The sequence below is a fragment of the Balaenoptera ricei genome, chromosome 1, assembly GCF_028023285.1.
Source record: "Balaenoptera ricei isolate mBalRic1 chromosome 1, mBalRic1.hap2, whole genome shotgun sequence".
Classification (NCBI taxonomy): domain Eukaryota; kingdom Metazoa; phylum Chordata; class Mammalia; order Artiodactyla; family Balaenopteridae; genus Balaenoptera; species Balaenoptera ricei.
The window spans coordinates 24,799,327-24,813,658 of NC_082639.1; the positions used below are offsets into that span (position 1 = coordinate 24,799,327).

The 14,332-nt window shown below is 41.1% G+C and overlaps 1 protein-coding gene across 2 annotated transcripts in view; it reads left to right on the top strand.

The window, feature by feature from the left end:
- ZCCHC17 (zinc finger CCHC-type containing 17) overlaps window positions 1-14,332 on the top strand; it is a 57,417-nt gene that overhangs the window by 2,866 nt on the left and 40,219 nt on the right. For both annotated transcript variants that reach the window (XM_059917684.1, XM_059917691.1), the window contains exons 2-3: window positions 5,455-5,575; window positions 13,221-13,278. In XM_059917684.1, the coding sequence (XP_059773667.1) occupies window positions 5,510-5,575; window positions 13,221-13,278 (124 nt within the window). In that variant the 5' untranslated portion in view covers window positions 5,455-5,509. The remainder of the gene's footprint in view (window positions 1-5,454; window positions 5,576-13,220; window positions 13,279-14,332) is intronic.

Consider the following 14,332-nt stretch of genomic DNA (forward strand, 5'->3'; position numbering starts at 1 on the left):
CATTTTCAATTAAATAAGAGTAATGGACTGAATGACCTTAATAATTGCTTTCAGCTTTCACTTTTTAGGAGTCCATTTTTGTTTTTCCTTGCTTCTTGCTATTTTTCCTCTTTCCTGCCTTCGACCATTTTGTCAACAGATCCATGACCAGAGTGCAAAATGGAAAAAGCATCTGTCTAAGATAGTTACTCTAGAAATTTGATGGGAAGGAGGAGGATTGGGCACCAGTTTGATATTTGAAAGTCTCCCATCTTCTGACTTACCCAGCGAATTGTGTGGAACTCAGTTCCTTCTCCTACATTCTTTAGACCAGAATGCTTTCTTCCTTCTTTCTCTACCTGTGTTTCCCACATAGTAAGGCTCTATTCACTCATTCAAGAAAACTTTGAGTACCTACTGTATACAGGCACTGGGAAGACAAAATCAAATGAGAAATGGTCCTTGGTTACATGTTTGAATGAATAAATCCAGACCCTGCTCATCCTACCCTCCAGGAATAATGCCCTTCTAATTACTCCTTATTGGAATCTCTTATTTGGGACCTGATTAGTGTTAGAACTATATACTACTCTTCAGGGACTTCCCTGGTGGTCCAGTGGTTAAGACTCCTCACTCCCAATGCAGGGGGTCCAAGTTCGACCCCTGGTCAGGGAACTAGATCCTGCATGCCGCAACTAAAGATCCTGCATGCTGCAACGAAGATCCTGTGTGCCGCAACTAAGACCCGGTGCAGCCAAATAAATTAAAAAAAAAAAAAAGAACTACATACTCTTCAAAATTTAGATGTGGACTGTGAATTCTTTTTGAGGCAGTGTGGAATAGTGTTTGAGAATGAAGACTCTGTCATTATTCTGTCTTTGATGTGTCCCAGTATTTTGACTTATCGGTTGATTCGCCCCAATTCTTATACATAACTTAAAAATAAATTAAAATCACTTTAACTCTCAGAGGTCTATCTAATTGGTACTGTTAAGTAACAACAGTAAATCTAAATCTTAAACTTAAAAACAACAACAAAAATCTTGGCCAGATCAGTGAGGTGACACATGAAATGAAGTTTCAAAGGGGCTACATATTATCTTTCCAATTTAATATTATTCTATGAATTGCTCATTGCTTGAGGGGAAGGAGGAGAGGACGTGGTTATTTTTTTTCCTAATTGCAGGCACATTAAAAAAAATCTGAAAAATCACAAAATTACGGAGGTACAGTACAAATAACACTTTGTAATGAATCATTTGAGAGTTAAGTTGCCGACTTGATGCCCCATCACCCATGAATACTTTCGTTTTCCTATAATCATGGACATTCTTCTATATAACCATAATATAACTTCTAAAATCAGGAAATTAACATTGCATAATTACCTCTAATCCTCAGGCCCCGCTCTTCCATGTTTGGGCACTGACTCCCCATTCTGGATTGCCCCAGTGTGTGGACACCCTTATAACCCTGCTTCTCCCCACACTGGGTTGCTCTTTGTGGATTTCCTCCTCGCCCAGCATAAGCTCTGACCTCACTCTCGGCTACCATTCCCCTGCTGCAGCTCCCATTCCCGTTCCCACGCTATACTTTCCTTGCTCTGCCCTTTGTTTTGGGTTGGGAAGGAGGTGGCTAATAAATAACTGGGTCCTTATTGCTTCCCTCCGTATCACAATTGTTTAAAACATTCAAGTAAAATGAAACGCGTAGGGAATTTTTTGTTTCTAGAACTATTGCAAGGCAACTTCAAATGGTGTGCCTCAATTCTTGTCAATTTACTTGCTCTTTTAAGTCTACAGATGTGGTCCTATTGAACTACACTATATATGTCTCAATGTTTTATAAACTTTTTGAAAGCAGCAGAACTATTTTTTCCAAATGAAATGTTACATAGAAGCTTAATAGCTAAACCAGATCAAAGCAGAATATGCTGTTAAAAGTAGGCCTTCCTCACGTAACACCTCCCTTCCCCCTTGCTACCATGACCCACCCCAAAGCTGGGAGGGCAAGTGGGAATCAGCAATAATCAACCTCTGCCTAATTACTGAGGAGAGGCTCCTAGCTTCGCAACTGCTCTGTGTGGGACCTCCCATAACTCAGATTTCTTTGGGGTTGTTCTCCCCCACCTTTGGTATGGAGGCTGTCCTCTGGTTGGTTGACCTAGGGCCCTTCTTCTTTGGCCTTCCTGATCCTGTTGTCCCTACATATTTCAGAACTGACTTTTTAAAATAAACTTGAGTTAACTGAGAAGCTTCTGGATAACCAGAAGCTTCTGGAAGAAACCTTAGGTTTTTTCCTAGGTATTTTATTATTTTTGATGCGATTGTAAATGGAATTGTTTCCTTAATTTCCCTTTCTGATAGTCCGTTGTTAGTGTATGGAAATGCAACAGATTTTTGTATATTATTTTGTATTTATATTAATTTTGTATCCTTCAACTTTACCAAATTCATTGATGAGCTCTAGCAGTTTTTTGGTGGCATATTTAGGATTTTCTATGTATAGTATCATATGATCTGCAAATAGAGACAGTTCTACTTCTTCCTTTCCAATTGGGATTCCTTTTGAATAACCACCATACAACAACCCTAGGTTTCTACAGAATATAATTCAAAAAAATTTAAAAATACCATTTGGGAAGGAGGTGGCTAATAAATAACTGTGTCCCTGGCAACCCTTTACAATTCTGAAATCGTAAGCCTTCTGCTGTTGTATAACAGGATTTCTCTCAAAAATGCATGCCAATTTCCTGCTTGAAGAATTGCATAGGGTTTCTCAGGCTACTGTTCTACAAAAGGAGCAAATAGGGGAGCTTTAAACTTAGCTGTTCATACTCTTATCACAGCAAAAATCTGTACAAAATAACTTAAGATTGTATTGCTCTTTCTGTGACCTTTGTTTAAAGAAGAACGGTTGATAGACTAAGTTGTTTGAGCTTAATTTAGAAGTCCTAGCTGCTGATGCCTCTGTGGATTCTGTACCTCACTAGTGCTCCAAGAATTGGAGGGATAATTAAGGTTTCTTGATAGAGTCATTGGCCTCAGGTTAATAACCTTTGTTCTAGGATATGAGGTGAGGATGCTGGGCAGAGGGAAGGGAAGGACTAGAGATGAGACTGCATAGCTGGGAAGTGGAAGAGGCAGGATCCAACCAGGCTGTGATACTTGGATTTAAGCTGTTTGTCAGCCATTTCTCAAGAACTGACAAATCAGCCTTCATTCTATCTGTGTGCTTTTAATAAACTAATAAAACTCAATTCTGGCTGACGTAAACAGAAAAGGGCAAGTTTATTATACGAATACAGGTTGTCTTATGGAACTCAAGGACAGGGATGTTCCTGGGCTTTGGAATGATATAGAACTAGGGTTTGGAACCTGACAGAATTTTCTTTCATTTCTGTTTTAAGTGAGGCAGTTCAGTTAATGGATGGTTATTGTAAATCAGGAAGACTTTCCAAAAGTAAGACCTAAAGTAATCATCTGAAAGTGTAGGGGTGTGCTCAGGATTGAGGAGAGAAGGAGGTATTTGCACACGAAAACTCAAGGAAAATTGAGTTTCAGGTCTTATTGATGTCAAGTAATTAGGAGGAAAAAGAGAACTGAGGACTGTACCATTAACTTTATCTTTATGTAGCAGTGATTTATGCAGCAAGTAAAGGAGCATGGTTAAGAGCCACTAGATTGCTGGTTTCCTCCCTGTTTAAAACCGGAAGGCTGAGCAAGAGTACCTCTAAGATCCCTTCCAACTTCAAAGCTCTAAGACGTGGTACTCTGGCAGCATCAGCATCACTTGGGAGCTTGTTAGAAATGCCCACGGAATTCCCTAGTGGTCCAGTGGTTAAGAATCTGCCTTCTAATGCAGGGGACTCGGGTTCGATCCCTGGTAGGGGAACTAAGATCCCACATGCCTTGGGACAACTAAGCCCATCTGCCAGAACTACTGAGCCCACACACCACAACTACAGAGAAGCCTGCTTGCTTCAATGAAAGATCCCACGTGCTAAAATAAATAAATAAGTTAATTAAAATAAATAAATAAATAAATTTCAGGAAAAAAAAAGGAAAGAAATGCCCAATCTCAGGCACCACCCTAGACCTACTGAGTTGCAATCTGCATTTTAATATGATTCATAAATAGTTAAATAAATTTGATGCATCCAACAATGGATTGTTACATAGGCATTAAAAAAAGTGTGTGTGTTTGTGTATGAATTGCTAAAAAATAATATAAAATGGCTATTAATATTAATTAATGGTTTCATGATTCCATTAAAAAACCTACTTGTACATGTAAAAAGGTCTGAAAGGATATAAACCAAATTGAATTATAGATGATTTTCTTTTCTTCAAATTAATGTGTTATCTGAACTTTTAAAATGAGCATGTGTGTTTTTAATTTCATTGGAGAAAAAAGTAAGCTGTGCTTTCTGCTTTTTTTGGCTGCGCCATGCACGGCTTGTGGGATTTAGTTCCCTGAACAGGGATCAAACCTGCGCCCTTGGCCGTGAGAGTGCAGAATCCTAACCACCAGACCGCCAGGGAATTCTCTATGCTCTCTTTTTGAAGTCACTTCAGATTTAACACCTAGAATAGTGGTTAAAAGTGTGGACTCTGATGTCAGCCAGAGTTTGACTCTACCATTTTCTGGCTTTTTGACATAGGCCTAATAAGTTGGCCTCTGAAAGTCTTGGTTTTCTCATCTACATAATATGATAATTAATAGAACCTACATCTTGAGAGTTTTGAGGATTAAATGAGATATTGGATGTCCAGTGCTTAGCACAGTGCCTGGACATAGTAACTGCTTGATAAATGTTAGCTCTTATTACTATTATTATTCCTTTTTTACAGATCCGTTCACACCCCTCCCCCCCCACCAAAAGCCTTCCCTTGGCAAAAGAATAGCAATAATAACAATAAAAACAAAACAGTAAGCTAATGGCCTTGGTAAAGTATCAAATTGAAAAGAAATAAGATCAAGGTTTCCAAAACTTCCCACAGTTATAGTGGACAAAGGAGGTTTGGATAAAAGTACATGGTGGGGACTTCCCTGGTGGCGCAGTGGTTAAGAATAATCCACCTGCCAATGCAGGGGACACGGGTTCGAGCCCTGGTCTGGGAAGACCCCACATGCTGCGGAGCAACTAAGCCCGCACGCCACACATACTGAGCCCGTGTGCCACAACTACTGAAGCCCGTGCGCCTAGAGCCTATGCTCCACAACAAGAGAAGCTACTGCAATGAGAAGCCCCTGCACTGGAAGGAAGAGTAGCCCCTGCTCGCTGCAACTAGAGAAAGCCCGCACACAGCAACGAAGACCCAACGCAGCCAAAAATAAATAAGTAAATTTAGAAGTACATGGTATTAAATCTAATGGTATTATCCTGTAGGGACAACCTGTGGATCGGCAGCACATTTTTTTTTTATTGCCAATGTCTCTCTGATTGTTACCTGTTCTGTTTCTTTGTGACAGGACACTTGAATTAGCTTTAGCAGAAGAGAAATGGAGGAACCATAGAACATTAAGGATGAATTCAGGAAGACCCGAGACCATGGAGAACTTGCCTGCTCTCTACACTATTTTCCAAGGAGAGGTATATTCTTTTGGCTTTGAAAACTTCCCATTTATATTAAGCGTAGATTGAAGGTGAAAAGCACCTGGGTTTGGAGCTTCTGTCCGCTTGAGAATGTCTTGAACATTACAGTTTAAACGGGAAGGGCTAGCAGAACATCTGGCTCCCACATGTACCTCCTCTGAGCTCCAGACTTCTAACTACATACTTGGCATCTTCATTTGGATACCTCACAGCATCTCTAATTTATGCTTTTTTCTTTTTTTTCGGCTGTGCTGCATGGCTTGCGGGAATCTCAGTTCCTCGACCAGGGATTGAAACTGGGCCACAGTAGTGAAAGCCCATAATCCTAACCACAAGGCCATCAGGGAACTCCCTTTAATTTATGTTTTAAACTGTATTTTTGGTTTTCTCACCAAATCTGTTCTTCCGGTCTTTCCCATCTCAGCAAACGAACCCATTATTCATTCAGGTACCCATGCTAGAAATCTGGGCATCATCTTTAATTTCTCCCCTTGATTTGATCTTGTTTCCCTCCCTCTCCAGTCCATTATCAGGTACTATCTTTCTGCCTCCCAAATATGTCTCTGGTGTCTATACTTCTTTATCCCTTTGGCACCCCATTAGTTTAAGTTTTCATCTCTTGCCTGGCCCTCCTGGGCTCCCTACTTCTTTTGTAGTCCACTTCCAATCTGTTTTTCCACATTGCAGCCAGAATAACGATTGATTGATTGATTGATTGATTGATTTGGCTCGCTGCACAGCTTATGGGATCTTAGTTCTCTGACCAGGGATTGAACCCAGGCCCTTGGCAGTGAAAGCTGAGAGTTCTAACCAGTGGACCGCCAGGGAATTCCCCAGAATAACATTTTAAAAACAGATTGGACCAAGTTGCTTTCTTGAAGTTCTCCTAGGCTTCTCATTATACTTGAATGTATCCAAACTTGTTTTCATGACCCTTACCTGACTTGGCTTCTGCTTACTCTGGCAATGTTGTTTAGTTCCACTCTACTCATGCTGTAGCCACTCTGGCCTTATAGCTCCAAACATCTAAGCCTGCTTCCTTCTCAGGACTTTTACACATGCTGTTGTTTCTAACTGTCCCATTTTCTCAGCAACTTCTTTTCATCTTTTAGGTCTCAGCCCTAATGTCATCTCCTCAGATCTTTTTCCCACCATAAATAAATAGGCTCATGTTATATTTATTTTGTACTTGTTTAAAGTCTTTCTTTCTCAGAGGACACTAAGTTCCATGAAGACAGAGCCCTGTCTGTTTTGTTTACTGTTGTATATCTCAGTCCCAGGTAGGTGGGTAGAAAATAGTAAGTGCTCAATACACCTTCATAACTGAGTGAATGATCAATCTTTGAGGGAGGAGACATTGTATTTGTTTAGAGAGCAGAGGCTTTGGAACCAGGCAAAACCTGGATTCCGTCCTAGCTCTTTTACTTACTAACTGTGTGATCCTTGAGATCGTCACTTAATTTCTTTGAGCCTCAGTTTTCTCATTTGTTAGATGGAGATAAAAACAACTTTCATAGGATTGTGATGATGGTTAAATAAGCTATCATCTATAAAAACACAATGCCTGAGACGTAGTAGGAATTCATTAATGTTATCGCCCTTTTTTAAAAAAATTATTTATTTATTTATTTTTGGCTGTGTTGGGTCTTCGTTGCTGCGTGCAGGCTTTCTCTAGTTGTGGCCAGCGGGGGCTACTCTTCGTTGCGGTGCACAGGCTTCTCATTGTGGTGGCTTCTCTTGTTGCGGAGCACGGGCTCTAAGCGCGCGGGCTTCAGTAGTTGTGGCACTCGGGCTCAGTAGTTGTGGCTTGCGGGCTCTGGAGCGCAGGCTCAGTAGTTGTGGCGCACGGGTTTAGTTGCTCCATGGCATGTGGGATCTTCTGAGACCAGGGATCGAACTCGTGTCCCCTGCATTGGCAGGCGGATTCTTAACCACTGTGCCACCAGGGAAGTCCCCAGTCGCCCTTCTCTTGAAGCAAAAGTAAAGCCAAAAAATTGTTTTCAGTGTCTTGTGAGTGCCTGTAGTATTTTAACTATATCATTCTTATGGCATTCATAGTTGCTTTACGGTTGACAAAAGTTTTACCACCTAATAACATGAGGCCTTTGAAGACAGACTTTGTGACTGTTGGTTGGTTATAGATAAATGTGGCTCTAGACTTCTGTTAAGTGGATCCCAACTTGTAATGTAAGAGACAAGATACAAAGGATGATAACATTCTAACAAATAGCAAACAGCTCTGCTCTTCAGAGCCTCTGTCCTCATTCTTTAGGGCCCATGGTATCCCCAGAGATCAGTGAGGTACCAGGGCTTAGAAAAAGGAAATGGTAGCTCTGGAGATGAAATTGATTTTTCTGATCATGAAGCCCTCACTTGTCAGGTATTGCACAAAAGAAAGAGGAGCTCTCTGCCCTCCACAAACTGACTCAGATTTCTAGTAAAGTGGCTCCTGATCTATGTCTTTTTCTTACATGAGATGGGGCTTGAATTAGTGTAGGTTTTATATTTTACTGTCAAGGATGGATGGGCTAGGGTAATGTTCAGAAAGAAGTTTATAGTTCTAATACTAGAACTATAGTTTTACTATTTCAGGAACACATTTTGAAAAATGCCTAGGAGTGACTGGAATTAGGGAAAGAGAAATTTCATGGTAAATTGGAAACAGGAAACTATTTTTCAGAATATTCATCCAACAAACATTGAGTGCCTAATATTTAAAAAGAAGAATTTACATTAAAATTCAAAATAGGGCTTCCCTGGTGGCGCAGTGGTTGAGAGTCTGCCTGCCAATGCAGGGGACACGGGTTCAAGCCCTGGTCTGGGAAGATCCCACATGCCGCGGAGCAACTGGGCCCGTGAGCCACAATTACTGAGCCTGCGCGTCTGGAGCCTGTGCTCCGCAACAAGAGAGGCCGCGATAGTGAGAGGCCCGCGCACCGCGATGAAGAGTGGCCCCCACTTGCCACAACTGGAGAAAGCCCTCGCACAGAAGCGAAGACCCAACACAGCCATAAATAAATAAATAAATAAATAAAATTTAAAAAAAAAAAAAAAAAAAAATTCAAAATAAATTTTGTTAAGCCTAATGTATGTTAGCACTTTCACACGTTACGTGTCATTGACTTTCTCCAAAGAAATTGTTAACCCCATTTTATGGATAAGGAAACTTTTTAGAAGTTAAGTAATTGCCCAAATGATTAATAAATGGCAAGTTCTAAATCAGGTTCTCCAGGTCTGCAGCTGGGGTTGTTCAACTGTTCATAAATGCATGGAGGAACCAAAAGACCCATAAGAGAACTCTTTTGACTGAATTGGGGTAGTATAGGAGGAAGGTAGATGGTAAATCTGGTTGTTCCACAGTCATTTGTTTGTACCTCTATCATGACATTTATAGTCTATCTTGTACTATTGTTACTTGTATATGTGTCTGTCTCCTCCATTAGATTGGGTGTTACTAGGGAGCAGAGGCCATGTTTATCTCATGTATCTTGGTAACTAATTCAAATTCATTTAAAAACAGACTGGGCATCTCTCTCTTTTTTTTTGTTTTTTGTTTTTTGTTTTGGCTGCACCGAGTGGCATGCAGGATCTTAGTTCCCCGACCAGGGGTTGAACCCGTGCCCCCTGCAGTGGAAGCATGCAGTCTTAACCACTGGACTGTCAGGGGAATCCCTGGGCATCTCTTTTTTTTTTTTTTTTTTAAATATTTATTTATTTATTTATGGCTGTGTTGGGTCTTCGTTTCTGTGCGAGGGCTTTCCCTAGTTGCGGCAAGTGGGGGCCACTCTTCATCGCGGTGCGCGGGCCTCTCACTATCGCGGCCTCTCTTGTTGCGGAGCACAGGCTCCAGACGCGCAGGCTCAGCCATTGTGGCTCACGGGCCCAGCTGCTCCGCAGCATGTGGGATCTTCCCAGACCAGGGCTCGAACCCGTGTCCCCTGCGTTGGCAGGCAGATTCTCAACCACTGCGCCACTAGGGAAGCCCTGGGCATCTCTTTTTATATGTTGTTTCTATTTCACAGTGCCTGACATGGTATCTTGCATGCAGGTGCTCAGTAAATGTTTGAATTAAATTGAATCCAAGCCTCTTAGGACCAGTTGCCTTTGAAGAAACTGGTGGTGCAGCCCATATCCTAGCAGCTCTTCTCTTAGCAGGCTCAGCAGGGTTGGAGGGCCCAGTAACAGAATAGCCGAGAAGCTAGTATTCATCCTTCTCTTGTTCTCTGAGAGACATCTTGGTGCTGGAGTCCATTAAGCATGGTAGGGAGCACAAGCATAGCATTGAGATTTGGGATTTGGCTTAGCCCAGATAGCCAAAGAAATGCTGCGGCAAGATTGGTGTTGGTAAGTTGGAAATAGCATTGGACTAGAAGTCAGAAAACTTCTTTTCTGTACTTGGTCTTGATACTTTCCAACTTTGTGACTTTAGACAAGTAACTTATATCTCTGAGCCTCAAATTCCTCATTTACATTATGGGGATAACAAGTTTCAAGGCCAGTGCAACCTCTAATCTGAAGATGGTAAATTCATTTTACCCAAGCCCTGAGTTCAGTTGAGATAATTACTGAATTTTCTCCCCTGAGCTATTTGATTAATTGTTCTTGGGACACCAGGCAGACTGTGTGATCATCTAAGGCAGGTGCCATTCTGTTAATTTCGTCTGACTGCACCTTAGGAGACACAGTGATAGAAACACCTGCTGCTGAAAATAGGCAAGAATGTGTTTTCCCAACTGAACAGTTGAGTGCATTAACCTTTCCTTTGGGAAGAAGCCAAATTAAGGTCTGTTATGATATTTCCTCAAAAGATAATAATGTGACACTGGAGCTTCAGTATTGAAAAGTGAGATTGTTTCAATTTATAGCAGCAAGGTGATTTGGGCTCCAACTTCCAGATGCTGCTTTTAAGTTGTTTAGATAATTATGCCCTTAAATAGTGTTAGACAGTATGAAGCATTTCAGCCCTCTTTCTAGATCCCTGGAGCAAAAGCCAAAGTGCCTTTAGTTGGTCCAGAAAGAAGGGATTTTCTTTTATTGCAGTTAAAAATATTAAGTCTTATCTTCTTTATCCATGCGGCCCTGTTTTACAGAGAACAACTCACTTTGTGAACTTGGATAAGTACTTCATCTCTCTGGTCTTCACTTTCCTCATTTGAAAAATGACAGGATTGGATCAGTTAATCTCTAAAGTCCACCTTGCCTTGATTTTAAGTACTAGTATCTGCCTGGCTGTCCTGTTTCTTTGGGAATATCTGGTCCCTAACCCTAATATTCATTGTAAAACAGGAGTTTAGAAATTTTGGTTCTTAACCCATTCTTTTTTTTTAAAATAAATTTATTTATTTATTTATTTTTGGCTGTGTTGGGTCTTCATTGCTGCGCACGGGCTTTCTCTAGTTGTGGCGAGTGGGGGCTACTCTTCGTTGTGGTACACGGGCTTCTCATTGCGGTGGCTTCTCTTGTTGCAGAGCACGGGCTCTAGGTGCACAGGCTTCAGTAGTTGTGGCACGTGGGCTCAGTAGTTGTGGCTCATGGGCTCTAGAGCGCAGGCTCAGTAGTTGTGGCACACGGGCTTAATTGCTCCACGGCATGTGGGATCTTCCTGGACTAGGGCTCAAACCTGTGTCCCCTGCATTGGTAGGCAGATTCTTAACCACTGCGCCACCAGGGAAGTCCCCCCTTCTTCTTCTTCCTTCCCCTTGTTTTAGTTATGTTTAAGCCAAAACAGTGATTGCCCAATATGAGATAACTAATTTTAAAGTCACTGGAAAGAACAAAGTTTATATGTGTAAGAACGTATTGAATATTTTATAAATAATTATGAATTTAGTGATAAATATAGTGTGTAGTGACAACTTTAATCCCAATCCACAGTTGAGGGGTGGGGTGGGCTGGAGGATAGACAAGAGGAGAGCAATAGAGGTAGAGGCTGGGATAATGATTTATCTGGCAAGGCTTTTGGGCCTTTTGTTTCTATTACATATTGCATATTACATAGATCCATCAAGCCTCTAACTTCTCCATTTTAGGTCAACTCTGCAAAAGACAACTCTTTCTCTCTCTGATTACATCTTTTCAGGTTCTGTCAGATGTCTGTGTGTTGGCTTTTTCTCTAATTGTCTTGATAAAACCCAAGACTCTGGTTTGGAGTGAAGTGGAGCAAGCTGTATGGTCTGGTTGGTTTGAAGTTTAGGAAAAAGAGATGTCCTACATGATCCATTTCAAATTATTAAACTTCTCCATTTGGATTGGAGGCCTCAGTTCCAGATAATATAAAGTGTAACTTTATTACCTAATTTTCTGCTGTTTGTTCCTATATCTTTTTGAGGGATTTCAGTACATGTGGGATTTGGGCATTCCTAAGTACTGTCATTCCATCTGACAAACACACCAATCTCACCAATGTTTTTAATATGATCACACATACCTGTCAGTCTAAACTTCAAAAAACCAAAAAAAAAAAAAGCATTGCAGTACTATTTACAATAGCCAGGTCATGGAAGCAACCTAAATGTCCATCAACAGAGGAATGGATAAAGAAGATGTGTTACATATATACAATGGAATATTACTCGGCCATAAAAAAGAATGAAATAATGCCATTTGCAGCAATATGGATGGACCTAGAGATTGTCATACTGAGTGAAGTAAGTCAAAGAAAGACAAATACCATATGATATCACTTACATGTGGAATCTAAAAAAAAGCTACAAGTGAACTTATCTACAAAACAGAAATAGAGTTACAGATATAGAAAATAAACTTACGGGGCTTCCCTGGTGGCGCAGTGGTTGAGAATTTGCCTGCTAATGCAGGGCACACGGGTTCGAGCCCTGGTCTGGGAAGATCCCACATGCTGCGGAGCAACTGGGCCCGTGAGCCACAATTGCTGAGCCTGCGCGTCTGGGGCCTGTGCTCCGCAGCAGGAGAGGCCACGATAGTGAGAGGCCCGCGCACCGCAATGAAGAGTGGCCCCCACTTGCCGCAGCTGGAGGAAGCCCTCGCACAGAGACGAAGACCCAACACAAAACAAAAAATAAATAAATAATAATTAAAGGTGCTAATAATTAAAAAAAAAAAAAAAAAAGAAAATAAACTTACGGTTACCGGGGAGAGGGGGGTAAATTGGAAGATTGGGACTGATGCATACATACTATATATAAAGTAGATAATAAGGACTTACTGTATAGCACAGGGAACTCTACTCAATACTCTGTAATGGCCTATATGGGAAAAGAATCTAAACAAGAGTGGATATATGTATATGTATAACAGATTCACTTTGCTGTACACCTGAAACTGACACAACATTGTAAATCAACTATACCACAATAAAAATTAAAAAAAAAAAATTGGGGAATTCCCTGACAGTCCAGTGGTTAGGACTCTGCAATCTTACTGCTGAGGGCCCAGATGCAATCCCTGGTCAGGAAACTAAGATCCCACAAGCTGTGCGGTGCGACCAAAAAAAAAAAAACTTCAAAAAGAACATAATGTTTGACAGAACATCACTTTTAGGCAGTTTTGCAGCAGATAGAGGCAGTCAGTACCAAGTAGAAATTCAGGGAGACAAGGTTAAATGCTATGGGAGAGAGATTCTTATTTGTGTGACGAAGATTCTTTTTTTTTTTTGTCTTTATAGGTTGCTATGGTGACAGACTATGGAGCCTTTATCAAAATCCCAGGCTGTCGGAAGCAAGGTGGGAACCTATAACTTGAAATTCAGCACTCTCATTTCACTCTCTCTACTGTCACCCCCACCACAGTTTAATTATAGGCTCTACTTTTTTCAGAGAGTAGTTTGTGTTTTTAGTGTAAAGATACGAATACGGACAGTTGATGACAGTTCATTTTTAGCAAGTCTTAACTCAGAAGAATGACTTGTGGGGAGGGCTGGGGCATAACCACTTGTGTTCACTTCTAGAACTGACTCTTCCCTAAATTTCACCTGTGATCCTAGGGCGAGTCACTTGACCTCTTTTGGCTTAGGGTTTGGGGGAGGGCAAGCTACTTATTCTCTGAGGCCAACATTGTGAGTTTTCTGGTATATGGCATGCGGAAAGGAAATAGTATTGTAACCAATACAAATATATATAATGCTTTAATTTTCTTCATAATTGATAGGTATCTATTGAACATTTTTGGAGAATCGTTTTCACATCTGTAATCTTACTTGTTTCTCAAAACAATTGTGTTAAGTAGAAAAGGTAGGTTCCACAGACTGGTGGCCTGCTCAGAATGATTGAGCTAGGTCGTGGCATGGGCAGGACTAGAACCCAGGCCTCCTGATGCCTAGCCCAGTGGGCTTTCTGCTCTGTTACACTGCTAGTGAATCAAAAGACTCAACTTGCTGATTCCTTGTGCTAAAATAAATGAAAGATTTATTAAAGATTTTAATGTAAAAGATGTAACCGTAAGTGTTTTATTAGAAGAAAATAAAGAAGAATATTTGACTATATAAAAGTCAGTATAGGGCTTCCCTGGTGGCGCAGTGGTTAAGAATCTGCCTGCCAATGCAGGAGACATGGGTTCGAGCCCTGGTCCGGGAAGATGCCACATGCTGTGGAGCAACTAAGCCTGTGCGCCACAACTACTGAGCCTGTGCTTTAGAGCCTTCGAGCCACAGCTATTGAAGCCCGCGCACCTAGAGCCCGTGCTTCGCAACAAGAGAAGCCACCGCAATGAGAAGCCCACGCACAGCAATGAAGACCCAACGCAGCCAAAAATAAGTAAATTAAAAAAAAAAAGTCAATA